Consider the following 19934-nt stretch of genomic DNA (forward strand, 5'->3'; position numbering starts at 1 on the left):
AAAAATATTTAGTTTATAAAATAAATCCATCCATCCATCCATTTTCTATACACCCTTGCCCCTAATGGGGTCGGGAGGGTTGCTGGTGCTAATCCCCAGCTAACGTTCCGGCAGAGAGGCGGGGTCACCCTGGACAGGTCGCCAGTCTGTCGCAGTTTTAAAATAAATGTTAAAGCTAAATATTTTTGCTCTGTTTGACACTTATCAACAGATGAATATTGTGGTTAGTTTTTCTCTCTGACAGACTAAATAACCAGAATGTTGCTTTATTTTTTTCCTCCGAGCTGATTCAGCATCTGAAGAGGCGGAACCAGCTGCTGGTGTTGGACTTTTTTAATAACACGTTTAAATATTGCAACAGCCATCGGATTTCCTTCAGTCAGGTAAAAATCATCAGAAAGAAATGTTTATCAATCTGTTTTATATTCCAAACGGAACCAGTAAAACTTTTACACGGTGAGCAGGTATTAGATCAACACGTTATTCAAACAAATTATAAAAATAGATTTGGCATTTCAGATACATATTTACAGTATTAAACATCAAAACTGGAAACGTGGAGCTGGGCTGGGAGCGGTGAGCGGGTCAAGAAGAAGAAACCCAAACGACCCGGACCGTGAGCTCACCGCGCAGAGAAGAAGAAGAAGAAGAAGTGCAACAACATCATGTTTACAGCAGGAATCACACATGCTGCCACAGAACCAGCGAGTCCAGTTAAAGTTCAGGAACGCACAGATACTGTGTACCGACAGTTCAAACATCCCTCTGCCGGTTCCGAGTCCAAACCCAACAGAACCAGACGAATAAAACCTTCCTCTGTGGAGAGAATAAATATGGATAAATATGTTTACAGCAGGACGGCCGCCAGGGGGCGCAGTGCCTGGAAAACACCATAAACTGAAAAACATTTCTGTCCCTCATCTCAGCAAGCAGGACCACGTTACAATCAATCAATCAATCAATCAATCAATCAATCAATCAATCAATCAATCAATCAATCAATCAATTAATCAATCATATTTCACACACAGAGTGAAATATTTTAATCCTTTGTTTCTAGTAGTTCTGATGATTTTGGCTCAGAATGAAAATCCAAAATCTGCTTCACATAAAAAATAATGAAAATAAAATAAAGTAAAACAAGAGCCTGAAATCCCAAAAACTCTCAGAAAACCTGAATATTAAAAAATTATTTAAAAAATGAATTAAAGACTGAAATCCCAAAATTTATTTTCTCAGAAAATCTAATATCAATAAATAAATAAATAGACAACAAAAAAACAACTAAAAGTCAGTGTCAGAAAATCAAATAAAATGAAATAAATAGGAGACAAATCCAAAAATGGTCACAGATAAATAAAGTATTAAAAACCCAAAATTTTGTCTGTCAGAAAATTAGAATATTACATCAGATCAATAAGATAATATTTTAAGCAGAAATATCAGATTTTTGAGAAACATTTTTGTCTTTTTTCTCCCAGTTCCTGCTGGAGTTCCTCCAGATTCTCCCAGTTGCTGCAGCATCTTATCCTACCACACTTTTTCCTTCCACTCAATCTTCCATGAATATGCTTGGACACAGAACTCTGAACAACGAGCTCCTTCAGCGTGTTGGTGTCACACCACCACTTTGGCTTTTCCTGCTCTGAGATTTAATCATCAGAATTACAAGAAGTTTCTGAAATCAGACAGAAAAAACTGAATTTTTCCTGATATTCCAGTTTTTTGAGCTGAACCTGTAAACACAGAAACATGAGGACTGTTACTGAAATGACGTCCAGCACAAAGAAAACCAGGAAAAAGCACCAAGGAGAAGAAAAACTCGACAGTTTGAACCTTTTACAACCTCTGTTTCTGATTGGGCCACCGGTGAAGCCCCGCCCACAAGGCCCGCTCCAGTTGGTCGGTCGGATCAACGTGGAAACACGAGTCCGTCTGCCAAGGTTTGTCTTAAAGGGACTTTCCATCAAACCTGTCCGTCCGGGGCTCTGATTGGCTGGAGGGAGCGGCAGAGGTCACAAAGGTCACATGACATCACTCCTCTGGGGTTCTCGGGTCGCGCCGCTCACCTCCTCTTGAAAACAGGAAGGAAGGATGAAGGAATGGAAGAGGAGTCAAGAGTCCGCTGGCCTGGGTCAGACCCGGAGCCCCCAGTCAGACCCGGACCGACCCCCCGGTCAGACCTGCACCCCCCGGCCGTGCATCTGGATCACCTGCGCCCGCAGCGTCTGGATGGCGGCCAGGATCAGCTTCTGGTGGTCCAGGGAGGTGACGCCCAGGCTCAGCACGTCTCTGCAGAGACACAGACACTCAGAAGCTGCGGCCTACGGCGCGCCATTAGTGACAAAATTAAGACTATTACACACCAGGCGGCTACTTCCATGTAGCAGGAGGTTACATCCAATCCAAGACTGACCTAAGAATAATGTAGCCAATGGATTGGCTACTTCCAACACCATCACATCAATCCTAACATCAGCCTCCCATAGGCTAACTCTAAGCTTTCTTATGCTAATGCTAGAATATTGAAGGCTAATGCAGTCGATGCTGGATGACTAAAAAAACCAGCAAACAAACTCTTCCTCTGCTAATGGCTACTAGAGGAAGTAGAATGCTACTTGTTAGCCTCTCCAATGCTAACACTAGCTACACCAGTAGCTAACTTTAGAATGGATGAAAGTAGCCTCCACTGGTGGCGCAATATTCCTAATTTTGTCCCTACAGCGTGCCGTAGCGTCCAGGTGTTACTGAAGCCACTCACTGTACGGTCATGCGAGCCACAGACTCCAGGTAGCAGTATCCTGCAGCGGTGAAGTTGTCCTTGTAGCGGCCCATGTCCACGGCGTCCAGCCACTCTCCCACCGAGCTGAAGGACGGGAAGGAGGGCAGCGGCCGCTCGGCCAGGGAGATGGACGAGCTCAGCGTCCTGCGGGAGCAAAACCACGGAAACGTTAGAAATCAGCCCGGCAGCCTCTGGCGGTGAAGCCGCCGCCGCGTCCCAACCTGCGCGCCAGCGTGGACGAGCCGATCCCGTCCGGAGAGCGGACGCTCTTACTGAGCGCCGAGTGGATCTGGCTGAACCCGGGCCGCTCCGCCCGCTCCTTCTGCCAGCAGTCCAGCATCAACTGGTGCAAGTGGGGGGGGCAGTTGACCGGAGCCGGCAGCCTGAAGCCGTCCTCGATGGCCTTAATGACCTGCACACACACACACACACACACACACGCACACACACACACACACACACACACAGGAAGTCAGTAACATCAGGTGGGAAATTCTCCACCACTTCATCTATAATCAGCTTCATACATGAGGGACAGCAGAGGTGTGTGTGTGTGTGTGTGTGTGTGTGTGTGTGTGTGTTTGTTGTTCTACTTAAAAACTTTATTAAATGACCTTTAACCTCTGTTTACAGAAAACATCTTGGGGTTCATTAGTAACTCCTGGTACTGAGCTTCCAGTTTCCTCTTCCTAATGCAGCGATTCCTAATGTTTCTCCAGAACCGGACCGGACCGGATCGGACCGGACCCCTGCTGCTCCTGAATCAACCAGCAGCCTCCCATTGGGAATATCTCAACGTTTTAGTTTCTCTTATCAGTTTCATTTCCTCCTGCCAGCTGGAAAACAGAACCAGAACCTGCAGAACCCAAAATACCGTCTGGATTTCTTCCTTTTTGAGCTCATGTGGAAAAGCTCTCACAGTTCTGATGGGAACATGAGGAGAACCACAAAGGTCCGATCTGAACCAGATGAAGCTGAAACCAGTTCTGGGTTAAAAAGAAGAAAGATTTTTATTCAAAATGTAAAAACTGTTTGAGTTTCGGCTTAATTTCTGCTGTGACTCTTGTTCACACTCCAGTTAACGATTAATCAATTACTAATTAATAAGTTATTGAAATAATTCTCAACTAATCATAATTAATTGCTACAGCATTTAATTGAACTTGAACTTTTTCATTCAGGGCCGTAACTCTGGTTTTCAGGGACCTTACATTATGTTTACAGTTATTTATTTCAGGTGAATTAATATCGATTTATTTGCAAACAGAGGCTTCAGTGATTATTTTTAATAAATGTGAGTGAAGGACATGAGTTCAGGGCCGGGGGCCCCTCCTGCCCCTGCATAGCTGCAGCCCTGGCTGCAGTAAACAAACGATCAGCAGCATCATTTCATAAGCCCTCCTCCATCTGAGCCTTCATAAAACGCTCCTGACATTTCCATTTAATCAGCGGCGCCGGGGAAAGGCCACGGCGGATCGCAGGCGGACGGGTCCAGCAGAAACCGGTGATGATATAATGTCTCCATTTAAAGTGGATTAATATCTCTGCCGCTCTACAAGCTTCACCTTTCACCTCTCAATTGGAAAGTCTGATCATCTAACGGCGGCTGAGAGAAAACTTCACCAAAGGTCAGCAGGAAGGTCAGAGGAGGAGCCTGATGCATATCAACTCTGAACACTGCAAAAACACACCCAGTCATGTTTAACTGCAGCTTTTCATCAACATTAATAAGAAATTATTGACTGAAAACAAACTTCTACATCCTGCCGAAGGTTTAGTTTTGTCTGATACTGAGATATTTGAATCTCTAGAAACTGGATCAAATTTACTTGGTAAGATTTTGTTTTTGCAGTGAACTCTGGGAAACGCAGCAGCGGGAAAATCTGCAGGGTTCATCTGGAGCTGCCACCGTTCTGCTCCACGAACCAAGAAACCCCAAAAGGAAAACCACAAACAATAAAAACCAAAAATAAAAACAATAAAAACCAAAAATAAAACAATAAAAACAAAAATAAAACAATAAAAACAAAAACAATAAAACCCCAAAAATAAAAACAATAAAAACCAAAAATAAAACAAAACAATAAAAACCAAAAAAACCCAATAAAAACCAAAAATAAATACAATAAAAACCAAAAATAAAAACAATAAAAACCCAAAATAAAACTCCAAACTGTTACTCAGAGACCTGATCCATTTGGGTCAGGAAACAGAAGCGGGTTGGGGAGGGGTACCGACTCACATCCTGGGTGCCCATGTCCCAGTAGGGCCTCTCTCCGTAGGACATGACCTCCCACATGACGATGCCGAAGCTCCAGACGTCGGAGGCCGAGGAGAAGCGGCGGTACTGGATGGCCTCCGGGGCGGTCCACAGAACCACGCTCTTCCCTCCGTGCTGCAGGGAGAACAAACGGGGTGTAAAGGTCGGGGGTCAGCGCTCAGAGCCAGCTGCAGTGAAGCGCCGCCTCTCACCAGCGTGGTGTAGATGGAGTCGATCTTTTCCTCCTGAAGCGGCCTGAAGCCCGACACCTTGCAGGTCAGGTTGGAGTTCACCAGAACCTGAGAGGAACCCGATGAGAGATCTGAGGTTATTCTGTCTCTACAGACACAAACACTGCCTAGCATGCTAGCTGAACAGCTAACATGCTAGCTGAACAGCTAACACGCTAGACAAACAGCTAACACGCTAGATAAACAGTTCATTTAAAGTTTCATGTAGGGGAAGCTAATTGCGCTAAACGTTAATAAAGTTGCAAATTGAAACGTTGGCTGTGCCAGTAGCACATTAGATGTTTGCTGCATGTTAGAGTTCTACATAAATGTTTATGGTTTAAGGTTCTCTAAAGTTCATATATTCTGTCTTTGAAACCTTGTTGAAGCTAACTTCCTGTTGGAAACAGGAAGTGACCTCCTCCCGCCTCACCTTGTGCGCCGCCAGCCGTTTGTGGACGAATCCCATCTCAGTGAGATATTTCATCCCTGAAGCCACTCCGGTCAGCATGTCCATCAGCTGCATGACGCTCAGCTGGCCTTCGTGTTTCTAGGAGACACCAGGCGGCGTTAGCTAGCTCAAAGCTGTCCGTCAAGGTCATCAAGTTCATCAAGGTCATCAAGGTCATGAGGGCAAAAACATGAGTGAGTGTGGCGCCGTACCCTGAGGAAGGAGTCCAAGGCTCCGTTGGTCATGCTCTCCTCCACGATCATCATCGTGTTTCCTGAAGACACAGAGAGAAACGGGTCCAGTTGGTTCTGCTGGGTTTAACTCAGAGGTCGGGTTCAGGAACCCAGCAGGAGGAGATGAGAGCAGAAACAAACTGATTCATCTTTATCCTGGTCAAACAGAAACATTTCCAGACAGAATGAATCTGGACCAGAACCGGACCAAAACGTTGACTTCCTGCCGGACCGACTGACGGCGGCCATGATGAAGAGAAGCTGCGTTATTCCCCTGAAAGTGGTCAGAATGTTTTCCTGATTGAATTAGTGCTCATCTCCAACATCAGTTTGAGAATACAGGTATGGAGAGCTGATCCTGCCAAAACTGGACATAAAATAGGAATAAAGAAATGGCTTAATAAAGTAATTAATATCACATCCAAGAAGTAAAAATCAAGAATTCCTGAAATATTTCTTAACATTTTCAAACCTTCTCTGTTTATCTACAGATTTATTTTTCCCTTCATTTTTTCTCTTTGCTTTTTCCTTAGAGAAGAAAATAAATCATCCATCCATTTTCTTACACTCTCATCTCATCGGGGTCATCTAGGGCCCCGCTGTCAACGGGCGACAGGCGGGGTCACCTGAACGGGTCAGCAGTCCGCAGCAGGGCAACACAGAGTCAGACAGGACAAACAACACACACACACTTATTTATTTATTTTTACATCTAACGCTAGTTTTGGCAGGATCAGTCCTCCATAGTTAAGCCTCCAGACTCAAATGATCCAGAGGTGCAGCTGGTTCCTGCAGCTGGAGTTCTACATGGATCCATATTCCAGGGTCGGACCGGAGAACTGATCCAGAGAACTGAACTAAAGAACTGATCCAGAGAACTGAACTAAAGAACTGATCCAGAGAACTGAACTAAAGAACTGATCCAGAGAACTGAACTAAAGAACTGATCCAGAGAACTGAACTAAAGAACTGATCTGGTCCAATCAGAGGAACTGGAGCATTGCAGGTCAGTGATGGAAAATAGGAGATTTGTCGAGAAGGTGTGGGCGAGCAGGAGAGAGGGAGAGCAGGTGTTTTGGGGGAGAGAGGCAGCTGGAGAGCTCTGTGTGTGTGTGTGTGTGTGTGTGTGTGTGTGTGTGTGTGTGTGTGTGTGTGTGGGAGGGATGGAGAGCATCTCAGCTCCTGCTGCGTCTGAAGTACCAATTACTGGATCCTCCACATCTGCTGCTATTTGCAGCTCCTCTGTCCTCGCCCCGCCCCCACAGAGTCGACCCCTGACCCCGGCTCACCGGTGGTGATGACGCCTTCCAGCCGGATGATGTTGGCGTGGTCGAACTGGCCCAGGATGCCGGCCTCGCTCAGGAAGGAGCGGCGTTGCTTGTCTGAGCAGCCGGCCCGCAGCGTCCGGATGGCGACCGGCAGCTCCCGCTTACTGGGCAGCTTCAGGCAGCCGCGGCACACCTCCCCAAAGTCACCTGCAGGGGGCGACACGGAGCAGAGGCAAAGGCTTCAGCTCAGCGTTTTACAGATTTATTAGCAGGAATCAATCTGATAAACTTCAGGGTTAATGGGAGGAAACGGACAGCGCCACCTTGAGGTTAGAGGCAGGAGCAGCTTCGCGTTATTCAGGTGAAAACATAAATATTTAGTTAGAAAAGTAAATATGCAGTTTGTGTAAATATTTAGCTAGCTAGGAGCTAAACCTTTAGTTTGAAACTAAATATTCAGCTTAAATTTAAATATTTATCTCCAAAGTAAATATTTAGTTAGATAAATATGTAGCTTACATCCTGAGCATTTAGTTTACAAGCTAAATACTTAGCTAGCTCTAAGCTAAACCTTTAGTTTGAAACTAAATATTCAGCTCAAATGTCAATATTGACCTCCAGACGAAATGCTACGTTAGCAGGCTGAAAGATGAATCCCCAGGTTCCTCTCTTGGCTCTACTAGCCGTAACGAGCCAACGGAGCGGCGCGGTTCTGTCTGTGGAGTCGGATCAGGGTTTGATCCGGTCAGATTCTGGTCCAGTCAGCCAGAAGTCGGTACCTGTGTGGACGATCCTCTCTATCTTGATGCTCTGGTTGTCCAGCTCCTTGGCGAAGGCGTGGACGGCCTGCAGCAGGTCTTCACACGTCTCCGGGTCGATGTAGGTCCTCCGTGTCGGGATCTTAACTGGATCACAGAGAAGCCCAGAGCTGGTTAAACAGAACCGGGTCAGAGGAACTGAGACAGGAAACACACATCGTTAGAGTCTGACAGGAAGTGAACCGGTGATCCGTGGCGCCGACTCGAATATATCAGAATGTTCTGCTGCTGCTTCAATCTAAAGACTCGATTTTACGACACCGCCCTTTAATACTCAGTAATCACTGACAGCTGAAATGTTATTTTTAAGATCATTTTGTCTCATTTCTAATGTAATAAGACATTTGCACCAGAATCTAGAATAAAATACTGGGCAAGTCAAAGTCTGGACTTGAATCTGACTGGGAACCTGCAGTTTGACCTTCCAGAGGTCCATCCTGCCGATCCGATGCGTCTCTGACGTAAAGGTTAGTTTGATCCGAAACATCGGCTCTGATTCAGGACTCACACTGGAAGTAGAGCTCCTCGTCTCCCTCCTGGGAGGCTTTGCTGTAGCCGCACTGTCTGTAGAGAGAGACAGCAGAACCACGGGTCAGAACCACAGATTCATTAGAACCGAAACCAGGTCTGAGGGAGAACATGGATTAAACCTCCAGAACATTTCATCCTGGCCACAGATTTCTAATCTGGAGAACAAAAATGACATGAATGAGGAGGTGATAATGGAGCCTGCTGTCTCTTTAGACTCGGACCAGCAGGGGGCGGAGCATCGGGTTTTGGTGTTGGAGGATTTCTCTTTCATCTTTGGCTGAAGACCAGGAGACATTTCTGCTGCTAGCGCTAGGCTAACACGTTAGCTTTGGCTGTATTTACCCAGAATGCCCTGTGCTGTAGTCCACTTCCTGCTTTTGGAGCGGTCTCCAGTCCACTTGGTGTTCACATTCAAACCGCACCCAGACTAACGTTTGGAGGACCAGAGGTCAGAGGTCAACTAGCGTTCACACCTCACCAACCGGACCGGACCTTCTAAACAGACCTGAGTCGGGTTAAAATGGACTGAACAGGGTTTGGTGTGAACAATGGAGCCTGAATGTCCCACAGTTTGCAGCTGCAGCGCCTCCGACTGGAGGAACGTGAGGAGAGTGGAGCGGACAGGAGAGAGGATCATCGGGGCTCCCTTCCCTCCATCCAGGACATTTCATCTCAGCGCTGCGTGTCCCGAGGCCAAAACATCGTCAGTGACCCTTCACACCCCCACCATGGACTGTTCTCCCTGCTGCCCTCTGGAAAGAGGTTCTGCAGCCTCCGGTGCAGGTCCACCAGGTTCTGGAACAGCTTCAGGTCCACCAGGTTCTGGAACAGTTTCAGGTCCACCAGGTTCTGGAACAGCTTCAGGTCCACCAGGTTCTGGAACAGCTTCAGGTCCACCAGGTTCTGGAACAGCTTTTTCCCATTTGCCATCAGACTGCTGAACTCTTAACTGGACTGCTCTCGGAAACTGGTCTCCACTTCATGTACATAGCTAAATAACTTCTATTTTACTGTAATTCCTGCACTTTATATTTAATATTTATATTTATATTTTATATTGTATTTTATTTATTCTGAATAACCTCATTGGAACCTCAAAACATTGTCCTGAGCCGTGTGCAACGAAACTTCGTTCTGTATTCACCCTGTGCATGAAAAATGATAATAAAGTCTGTCTAAGTTTTTAATCTGTGTGTTTTGAAACAAAAGAAGTTCAACAGAAAAAATGAGGAAAATAATGAATGAATGAGTGAAACAGAACCTTCAGCTTTAGTTTCCTTCAGAATTTCAGATCGGATTTTCTGCTAACGATGAATTCAAGCAGCTGGAAACTTTTCCTTCTGGCTCCACCAGCGTCTCTCCAGCCGCAGCGTTTTGTCCTGCAGGTTGATGGGATCCAGCTGAGATCATCAGGAGATTAACGGAGATTATGAGAGATCAGCTGATCCTCCTGACGGGGCTGACCTCAGCTGCTGGTCCGGTCCAGTTTCCATCACAGAACCTCAACTTTAATATTCTGCTTCTTTGTTTTTCCTTCAGCTTCTCACACACACACACACACACACACACACACACACACACACACACACACACACACACACACACACAGCTAGTTGTGGTCAGTGAACAGAAAAACAATCCCTGCTCTGACCAGCCAAGCCTGAGCTTCCTGAAGAGGGATGGAGCAACACTCCGAAACTCCGGATCGATCCGACTCAGCCAAGCTCCACTGCTCAGTGTGTGTGTGTGTGTGTGTGTGTGTGTGTGTGTCAGAGACCTGCTGTGTGTCTCCTTTCTCTCAAACTTCATCCAGTTCTCAGGACTTCTGCATCATCCGGATGCGTCCGCCGCTCTTCCTTTCTCAGCTCACATGAAACGACGAATCCGACGTCTTCACAGCAGCCTGAACGGCCCGTTACGATATTTTCATCCAAAAGAAGAAATGCAGTCCGTCCCGCTTCCATTTGTGGAACTACAATATCGTGTCCGATAGTTTTCAAACGGTCATATCACATATCGTTAGCTGGAGAGGCAGCAGCTCCTCCAGACCCCACTGGGGACAAAATGGATGGATGGAAGAAGAGTGAACTCATTACGTCCCGACCCCACCACTCCTGGTCCGACTCCACATCCAAACAGAACCGGGTCAGAACCGGGTCAGAGGCTGCAGGAACACTAAACGCCGTAGCTTTTAGCTTTCTATCAGCTTCCTTTATCTGGTGACCACCTGTTCTCAGCAACTTTACAAATTATCCAGAGACGGCGGCCATTTAAACCATCTTTACCGCCGTAAACAGAGCGCTACGGCGGCCATCTTTACTGCTGTAGATTCTAGAAATTATTTACAGGAGGCTTATTTCTACTTCTCTAAAGCAAAACGGATGGATGGATGGTTGGATGGTTGGATGGATGGATGGATGGTTGGATGGATGGTTGATGGATGGTTGGATGGATGGATGGTTGGATGGTTGGATGGATGGTTGGTTGGATGGATGGATGGTTGGATGGATGGTTGGTTGGATGGTTGGTTGGATGGTTGGATGGATGGTTGATGGATGGATGGTTGATGGATGGTTGATGGATGGTTGGATGGATGGATGGTTGGATGGATGGATGGTTGGATGGTTGGATGGATGGTTGGATGGTTGGATGGATGGATGGTTGTATGGATGGATGGATGGTTGGATGGATGGTTGGATGGATGGATGGATGGATGGTTGGATGGATGGTTGATGGATGGATGGTTGGTTGGATGGATGGTTGGATGGATGGATGGTTGGATGGTTGGATGGATGGATGGATGGTTGGATGGTTGAACAGATGGATGGGGATCCGTTGAACCTACCTCCTCCAGATGAGAAGCCCCGCCCCCATGGACAGCAGCATGATGAGCGCAGCCACCGACACGATGACGATGATCACCACCGGGTTCTGTTCGCTGGACGCCAGGGCTACTAGAACCAGCAGAACCAATCAGAACAGAACCAGTCAAACCATGCACTCTACTGGAGTCAAACACAACTTAAAGTTTGTCTTCCAGACAATTTCTAAAAACATAAATATCAATAATCGATTAATCTTGAACAGTCCAATTAATTGTTTCAGCCCCAGGATTAACACACATCTGGAAGCTTTTAAAGATGGCCGATCGGATCGATGGAAGGAGAAATGTGGATCAGAGTAATAATGCTGGTCAGAACTGGAGTTTTAGTTTACAGGACAGTCTTTCACATTTATACAGACTGGTTTTACCACATTGAGCTTTTAAATCCCTCTGTGTGGTGCCGGGTCGCTAGGTCTCCATGCTGCTGCTTTCTGTAAAACCTTTTTAATAAAATACGTTTTGATTTTGAGGAACATGAGGACTCACACTCGCCCAAAGTCTGCAGCTCCAGCGGCGCGCTGAATGCTCCGTAGTCGATGGGAGGAGGAGTGGAAGAGGAAGAGGAGGATGAAGATGAGGAAGAGGAGGCAGACGTAGAAGAGGTCGATGAGACAGCAGAAGAAGACAAGGACGAGGACGGAGTCGGAGTCAAGAAGGGACGGATGAGGAAGACGTAGGTGGTTCCAGGTTTCAGGTTGTTGACGATGATCCGAGTGGCGGCCGTCTTCACCGTGGAATAACTCTGGTCCTTCTGGTCCTGAAGGGACAGAGGTCATGATGAGGTCATGATGAGGTCATGATGGAGGGACAAAACAGATTTTTTTGTATTTTTAATACAGAGATTCAGTTCGGTTCTGGTCGGGTCCAGAAGTCCAGTTCGGTTCTGGTCGGGTCGGTTACCTTCTCGTAGTACTTGACCTCGTACTCGGTGCGGCTGCTGTTTGGGTTCGGCGGTTCCCTCCACACCAGCGTGACGCTCTTCTCCTCGACCTTCTCCGCTCGCAGCTCACTGATCAGAGATGGAGCTGCAGAGGAAGAGGAGTGGATCAGAACCGCCAGCTGGGCCCGGAGTACCTGTGAGGTTCTGCTGTGATCTCCCCTTTGAGGTTCTAGTGTTGGGCCCGGCCCGGTCGGTCACGGCAGCCAGAATGTTCTGAACAAAGCTAAATGAGCTGCTAATGACGGCGCTCACAGCAAACAACCTGATTACTGATGGCAACGCAACCAGTTGCTCTCAGAACTGCAACCCACAAGCTCCGCCTCTTACTGTCGTCTCAAAGCGTGTAAAATAAATACTGTAACACACACAGTACCGTCTCTTTAACAAAACTCTGGGTTCCTATTGGTCTAAACCAGGCTGCTACTCTGACTCTGGGCTCAGCTCTCGGTCGGATCAGAACCGACACTCATAGCTGCCTCCTTATCAGAGCAGACAGTGTAGGGTTAGAGTAGGGAGTGTGTGTGTGTGTGTGTGGAGGTGTGTGTGTGTGTGTGTGTGTGTGTGTGGAGGTGTGTGTGTGTGTGTGTGTGTGTGCGTGTGTGTGTGTGTGTGGAGGTTGTGTGTGTGTGTGTGTGTGTAGGTGGTTGCGTGTGTGTGTGTGTGTGTGTGTGTGTGTGTGTGTGTCCTCCCAGCAGCATTAAAACATCACGCTGAGCGATTCACCGGCTGGAGTTTCTCTGTCGGTTCTCTGCAGGATGATGAGCGTCTCCACTTGCCGGATCCAGCAGGAACCAAACAGAATCTTAAAGCTTGAATCAATGTCTGATTACGAGAGTAACTTTGAGTCAGAGAGTCACGAGAGCCGGAGTTCCTCCCAGAACAACCCGGAGCAGAACGTCCACGTCTCTTCACAGCCTCCAATTACAGCCGAGAGGTTTGCAATTAAAACTCTCATCAGTGGCTTGATGACTCTATTCATTTGGTGCCTGCTGAGGCTTCACATCCCATCGCTTCTAATTAGGGATCCGAGCGGCAGAGGAAGAGGAAGAGGCAGAAACACCTTCCAGATCTCCTGGTCCTGAGCTGATGGTTCTGATCACATCCATTGTGGGTCCGATGTCGGTACCGGCTGCCCTCTCCATGACCCGATGCTGATCAGCTGAAACAAACAACCTGCAGCGAATCTGGATTTTCTGATTTTTGTCATCAAAATTCCTGATTTTCCTCATTAAACCTTTTTCAAAATGTTGATATGGACAAAAAGAATCAATTCACCTGAACTGTTCACCTATTTGAGCTTAATCAAATGTCTCTAATTTTAATTTTGAACTGGATTCAAAGTTTTGAAATCAGGGAACATTTCTCCAATAGGAGCGGTCAGAAGGGAGGTGCAGCCTGAGATTCAGATTCAGTTAGCCTTACTCTGAGTAAAGTTGAAAATATCTGTGACTCCACCCAGTGGCCAGGAGTGTGAACTGCAATCTGTCAAAATGACAGCTGACCTCCAGATTTTTCCACCATCTTTAAGATTCAAGACAGACAATATTCCAACTTTGGGTAGAAATTAAAACACTGCCCCCTGCAGGTGAGAGTTAGCATCACACACCGAATGTTTTTCTACAATTCAAAAGTTTGCAATAAACTCACAATTATGCATTAGCATAAAAAATGTCACAAGGAAAGTGTTGGAGTTATTTATTCTTTATTTCTTTATCTATTTGAATTTTGTCAGTTAATTCTAAAATTTTTTACTTTTGTATTATTTACAGAGTTTATTTGCAGGTTAATAATTGTTGATTCTATTTATCTTTTGTTTTATTATTTTTCCTATTTATTCTTTCTGAGTCAGACAGGAAGTCATGTGGGTCGGGTCGGTCCACTGTGGGTTGGGTCGGTCCACTGTGGGTCGGGTCGGTCCACTGTGGGTCGGGTCGGTCCACTGTGGGTCGGTCCGGTCCACTGTGGGTCGGGTCGGTCCGGTCCACTGTGGGTCGGTCCGGTCCACTGTGGGGCGGTCCGGTCCACTGTGGGGCGGTCCGGTCCACTGTGGGTCGGTCCGGTCCACTGTGGGTCGGTCCGGTCCACTGTGGGTCGGTCCGGTCCACTGTGGGTCGGGTCGGTCCACTGTGGGTCGGTCCGGTCCACTGTGGGTCGGGTCGGTCCACTGTGGGTCGGGTCGGTCCACTGTGGGTCGGGTCGGTCCACTGTGGGTCGGGTCGGTCCACTGTGGGTCGGTCCGGTCCACTGTGGGTCGGTCCGGTCCACTGTGGGTCGGGTCGGTCCACTGTGGGTCGGGTCGGTCCACTGTGGGTCGGTCCGGTCCACTGTGGGTCGGTCCGGTCCACTGTGGGTCGGGTCGGTCCACTGTGGGTCGGGTCGGTCCACTGTGGGTTCCTTTATGGGTTTTTGGACTTTATCTGTAATTTTCTTCGCTGGCTGAAGAGCAAAACACCCCTAAATGTTTACATCATCTAATCTGATGCTGCATTGCATTGTGGGAAATGTATGCTCACATTTTATCTCTGACCTTATTTTACGTTCTCTGCCTGATGATGTCACTTCCTTCAGTTTAGGGAGACCGGTCTAAAGTAGCCGGTGTTTCCAGGTGTTTCCAGGTGTTAGTAGACTTCCCTATGTATCTCGTCCTTCACCCCTTCTCCTCTCAGCCCGGTGGCCCCCGGTGGCCCCCAGCAGCTCCTGCTGTGCTCTCCTCTGGTAAAGGCTCTCTGGGGCCGAGTGGCTCCCTGAGTTCAGGAGCGTTCCTGCGGCGGGATGTCATTACCGGAGCCGTTTTAAGCACATAAACACAGGAATGTGAGAGTTTGATGAGCCTGTGACCTGCAGCCTCTCATGCGTCTCTAATCCTGCGCCGCCTGGAGCTTTGGGCTGAACGGAGCTGCTGCCGCCCCGGTGGCCTGGAAGCTCCTGATAAAACCTGCAGACCCTCCTCCCCCAGCCTCTACTGAGCACGTGCAGCTCCATTAGGCGCTTTAATGTCACGGCGTCCAGAACAGAAACCCAGATGGAGACCGACCCCAGAGGATCACAGCGTTCAGGAGAAAACATGAACCTGCAGCTTTCAGACACTGGAGAGCAGAACCAACCGGCTTAGAGAGGAAGAGGAGGAGGAGGAGGAGGAAGAGGAGAGAGGAGGAAGAGGAGGAGGAGGAAGATGACGAGAGAGAGGAGGAAGAAGAGGAGAGAGAGGAGGAAGAGGAGAGAGGAAGAGGAAGAGGAGGAAGAGAGAGAAAGAGGAGGAAGAGGAGAGAGGAAGAGGAGGAGGAGGAGGAGAGAGGAGGAAGAGGAGGAGGAGGAGAGAGGAGGAGAGAGGAGGAAGATGAGGAGAGAGAGGAGGAAGAAGAGGAGAGAGAGGAGGAAGAGGAGAGAGGAAGAGGAAGAGGAGGAGAGAGGAGGAAGAGAGAGAAAGAGGAGGAGGAGGAAGATGACGAGAGAGAGGAGGAAGAAGAGGAGAGAGAGGAGGAGAGAGGAAGAGGAGAGAGGAGGAGAGAGGAGGAAGAGGAGGAGGAGGAGAGAGGAGGAGAGAGGAGGAAGAGGAGAGAGGAGGAAAAGGAGGAGGAGGAAGAGGAGGAAGAGGAGAGAGAAGGAAAAGGAGGAGGAGGAAGAGGAGGAAGAGGAGAGAGGAGGAGGAGAGAGGAGAGAGAGGAAGAGGAGGAGGAAGAGGAGCGATCCACTAAGAATGGAGAGTTTCTGAGGAGAGAAAAAAAGTAATTGAAGGGCGAGCAAAGAGAGAGAGAGAAAGAGGGGAAGTAATAAAGTGATGATGAGGAGGAGTGAGGAAGGTGAGAGCACCAAATCCCCCTGCAGTATTTATAAAGGTCACCGAGTCTCCAACAGAACCAGAACCAGAACCGCTGATCACTGGTTGGTTCCAACAGAGGGAAGAAACGGATCGTCAGGAAAACGTCCTGAAATATTGAATTAATAATTTAATTTATTATTGATTATTGAATCTATTATTCTGATAATCTGATCAAAAATTCACATTCTGCAGATAAACAACAAAACATTTTACTGCCTTGAAGAACCAGAACCAGGATGGACCAGAAGATTCTGCAACGTATTCTATTGATTATCTATCAATTAATCTGACGATCAATCAGATTTATAAAAACATTGAAAACAAATAAATATTTTTTAAAAGAGAAATTAAACATTTTATTGCCTAAAGGTCAATAATTTCTTTACTGATCGATTGATTATCTGCAGCTGGAGAACATCAGCGGGTGAAGATCTGAGCTCCTTCTGCTCAGAGTGAAGCTGATCTGGTGATTATTAGTTATAGATTATCAGGAAATAAAAACTAAGGCATTCTGGGTAAAACAGATTTACTAAGAAGGTTTTTGGTCGTTTTAACAGTTTTGGGTTCATTAATGAGTCGTTCACAACTAATCAATTATTAAATTAGTTCTGGCAATAATCACTTCAATTATTGATTAATCGCAGTTAAACCGATTAATCGTTTCAGCCCTGAACCAGATCCAATCAATCCAGCATTCAGCTTTCCTCCATGTCTGGACTTTGATCAGGTTCTGGTTCCGGTCCTGATCAGGTTCTGATCAGGTTCTGGTCCTGATCAGGTTCTGGTTCCGGTTCTGGTCGGGTTCTGGTTGGACCGGGACTCACGGGGCAGGCTGGTGGACACGTTGACCTGTGTGTAGAAGCTCTTGCTGGGCAGCAGGTCCGACACGCCGTTCAGCGCCTCCACGCTGAAGGTGTAGTTGGTGTTGGGCAGCAGGTTGACCACCGTCACCGTGCGCTCCGTCAGCCCCACCTGCTGCGGCACGAAGCCCACGCCCGGCCCGCACGGCTCGCAGCGGGTCGGGCCGCAGCGCCGGCAGCCCACGCTGTAGGTCAGGTCCACGCGGCCGCCGGAGTCCGAGGGCGGGGCCCAGTCCAGGACCAGGGAGGACTGCCGCAGGGAGAAGCGCAGGCTCCTGGGCGGGGAGGGCGGCCCTGCGGGGTCAGAGCGGGTCAGGGAGACCAGCGTGAAAACATGAACGATGACTGGATGAAACAGAACATGGACCCAAACAGTGCTGTCAATCACTCTAGTGTATGCTCCTCCTTGCTCTCTGCTACGCTACAGCTAGTTAGCAACGGGTTTCCTGTAGCAGTTACTTGTTCCTCCACCATTAATGCATTGAGTAGGACATGAGGGTGAGTGACAGCGCTAAGCCCCGCCCCCTGGCTTTGATTGGCTGTTTCTGTTGCATTTCTTCAGTCGGCAGCTCAGAGGAGGTGGAGCAGATCGACCTGCTCACAACCTGTCACAGCATGGAGGCAGTTTAAGCACAAATGTAAGAAACATTTTAATGTTTCTATAACAGTGAGATTATTTTAAACTTTAGATCCAACAAGAGTTGATGAGAATCCAGCAAATTATCTCCAATATGGAAATGTTTTTTTTTGTTTTACTAATGATGGACCAGAAATTAATCTGCACTAATGAGGAAATGTTCTGAATTAGAACAATTAATCTGATTAATTGGTTAATTGATTATTGAAATAATAATCAACTAATTTAGTTCTTAATTGTTTCCTGGAAAACAAACCCAGAGCAGCAATGAAGACAAAGTGAATAAAAAGTCCAAACATTTTGCATTTAATGTGTTCAGAACTTCAGGTTGACATTCAGTAAAAACCTGAGTTTGATCATCCAATCATGTAAAAAATAAAAAATGGACGTGTGAAAAGTTGAGCTGAACTTCAACAGAATATTAATAACCAGATGGAAAAATGTGATTAATAGAATATTTTAAAATTTATTTGAGACCGAAGCTAAAACTGCAACTGGAGTCACAAAGTTTTTAGGTTTTATCATTAATTTACATTTTTTGCTTTTTTTATCTTAAATCTGTACAATTTTGACTTCATTCTGAATGTTGATCTTTCAGCTGAAAACTCCCGTTAACAATTAATCAATCACTAAATTGACCATAATTTCAGTAATCAGATTAATCAGATTAATCATTAATCAGATTAATCAGATTGATCAGATTGATCATTAATCAGATTAATCAGATTAATCAGATTAATCAGATTGATCAGATTAATCATTAATCAGATTAATTATTAATCAGATTAATCAGATTAATCATTAATCAGATTAATCAGATTGATCAGATTAATCAGATTAATCATTAATCAGATTAATTATTAATCAGATTAATCAGATTAATCATTAATCAGATTAATCAGATTGATCAGATTAATCAGATTGATCATTAATCATCGATTGATCAGATTAATCATTACATTCCTAACCCTGATGTTTACAGCCCTCCATGATTTTCTCTCCATAAAAACAATAAAATCTCCGATTTATAAAATAATCGGCTTCAGATTTTCTGTTTTTCTTCTGGTTCTGATCTGCTTTGGCTCTGCGGTTCTGCTGCAGAGACGCTTCGGACCTCCTCTCCGCCCTCTGAAGCAGGATTCGCCCAGTCTGGGCCCGGTCAGAACCGGATCAATACTTTAATTAATGCGCTCGTTAGACGGCTGTGAATCCGTCGGGCCGGATCAGGAGATCGATGCTGTAATTAAAGCTCTCCAGGGAACGCTCGCTGACCCGCTGACCCGCCGCTCCAGAACCCCGCATCGGGTCAGAACGGCTCCCAGAACCAGCAGAGGGTCCGAAACGGACCGGTGACACAGAAAGGGACACACTCTCAGTGACGCTCTGAGGGTCAAAGGTCAAGAGCACATATGTCAGAGTCAAGGCCCGCGGGCCACATCCGGCCCGCGAGAAGATTTTCTACGGCCCCTGGGATGATCTTGATTTATTATTAGAACCGGCCCGCAGACCGCAGCAAGCCGGTCTGCGGGCCGTAAATGAAAACTGGTTAACAGCAGAAACATGACAGATAGAAATGTGTGTGTGTGTGTGTGTGTGTGTGTGATGTCATTACTTGTGCAGGGGGTGGAGGGGCTGTCCAGAGGAGTCCTGAAGTGATCTTCCTCACACACACACACCACCGATCCTTCCTCCTCTGCCACGCTGTTGGCCGGACACGGAAAACACTCCTGTTGCCGCGACGACATCTTGTAGGATCCAGGTGGGCACGCTGGACAAAACACACACACTCCGTCAGGAACACACACACTCCGTCGGGAACACACACACTCCGTCGGGAAAACACTCTTTTTGTTTCTCTGAGGTACGGAAGCCCAGAAGGCAAAATGCCCTGGAGTCAAACTTAAAAAACTAAGTTCTAAATAATCAACAGATTTCGGTTTATTGATTAAACAAACAACAAATGTAAAAAATATTTCTTATGTGATGACAAAACACCCCCTTGCCCCCCCTCAATCCGGCTAAATGAAAGATGTTTGTTGTTGTTCTTGATTCAAAAGCATCCAATATAATTAATAAATGAGTTAATAAAAGAAATGAGGAAAATGCTGAGAAATAATCCATGTCCAGATGAATAATCTGAACTAATTCTCTTTCTCACCAGAAATGTCAGATTATGTGAAACTTACTGGACATTTGAGTCTCAGACGGTCTGTGCTTCCT

General features: G+C 46.7%; 1 protein-coding gene across 3 annotated transcripts in view; it reads right to left on the minus strand.

The window, feature by feature from the left end:
• Positions 1-318: 318 nt before the first annotated feature.
• The window catches only part of LOC122844251 (ephrin type-A receptor 7-like), a 73538-nt gene continuing 53922 nt past the window's right edge, over positions 319-19934 (minus strand). Inside the window, exons 4-19 of one of the 3 annotated variants that reach the window (XR_006372838.1) lie at positions 19327-19482; positions 17042-17371; positions 12358-12482; positions 11944-12214; positions 11419-11527; positions 8551-8606; positions 8004-8129; positions 7246-7431; positions 5936-5997; positions 5706-5822; positions 5255-5341; positions 5025-5177; positions 3004-3194; positions 2762-2926; positions 2070-2292; positions 319-1988 (exon numbers count right to left, since the gene is read on the minus strand). Coding sequence is in view for 1 of the 3 variants with exons in the window: in XM_044139520.1 (XP_043995455.1) it covers positions 2178-2292; positions 2762-2926; positions 3004-3194; positions 5025-5177; positions 5255-5341; positions 5706-5822; positions 5936-5997; positions 7246-7431; positions 8004-8129; positions 8551-8606; positions 11419-11527; positions 11944-12214; positions 12358-12482; positions 17042-17371; positions 19327-19482 (2249 nt within the window). In the remaining 2 variants the exon portion in view is untranslated. Of the gene's footprint in view, positions 2293-2761; positions 2927-3003; positions 3195-5024; positions 5178-5254; positions 5342-5705; positions 5823-5935; positions 5998-7245; positions 7432-8003; positions 8130-8550; positions 8607-11418; positions 11528-11943; positions 12215-12357; positions 12483-17041; positions 17372-19326; positions 19483-19934 lie in introns of all 3 variants that reach the window. The other 2 variants (XR_006372837.1, XM_044139520.1) reach the window with 2 other exon arrangements.

The sequence above is a fragment of the Gambusia affinis genome, linkage group LG14 (genome assembly GCF_019740435.1).
Source record: "Gambusia affinis linkage group LG14, SWU_Gaff_1.0, whole genome shotgun sequence".
NCBI lineage: Eukaryota > Metazoa > Chordata > Actinopteri > Cyprinodontiformes > Poeciliidae > Gambusia > Gambusia affinis.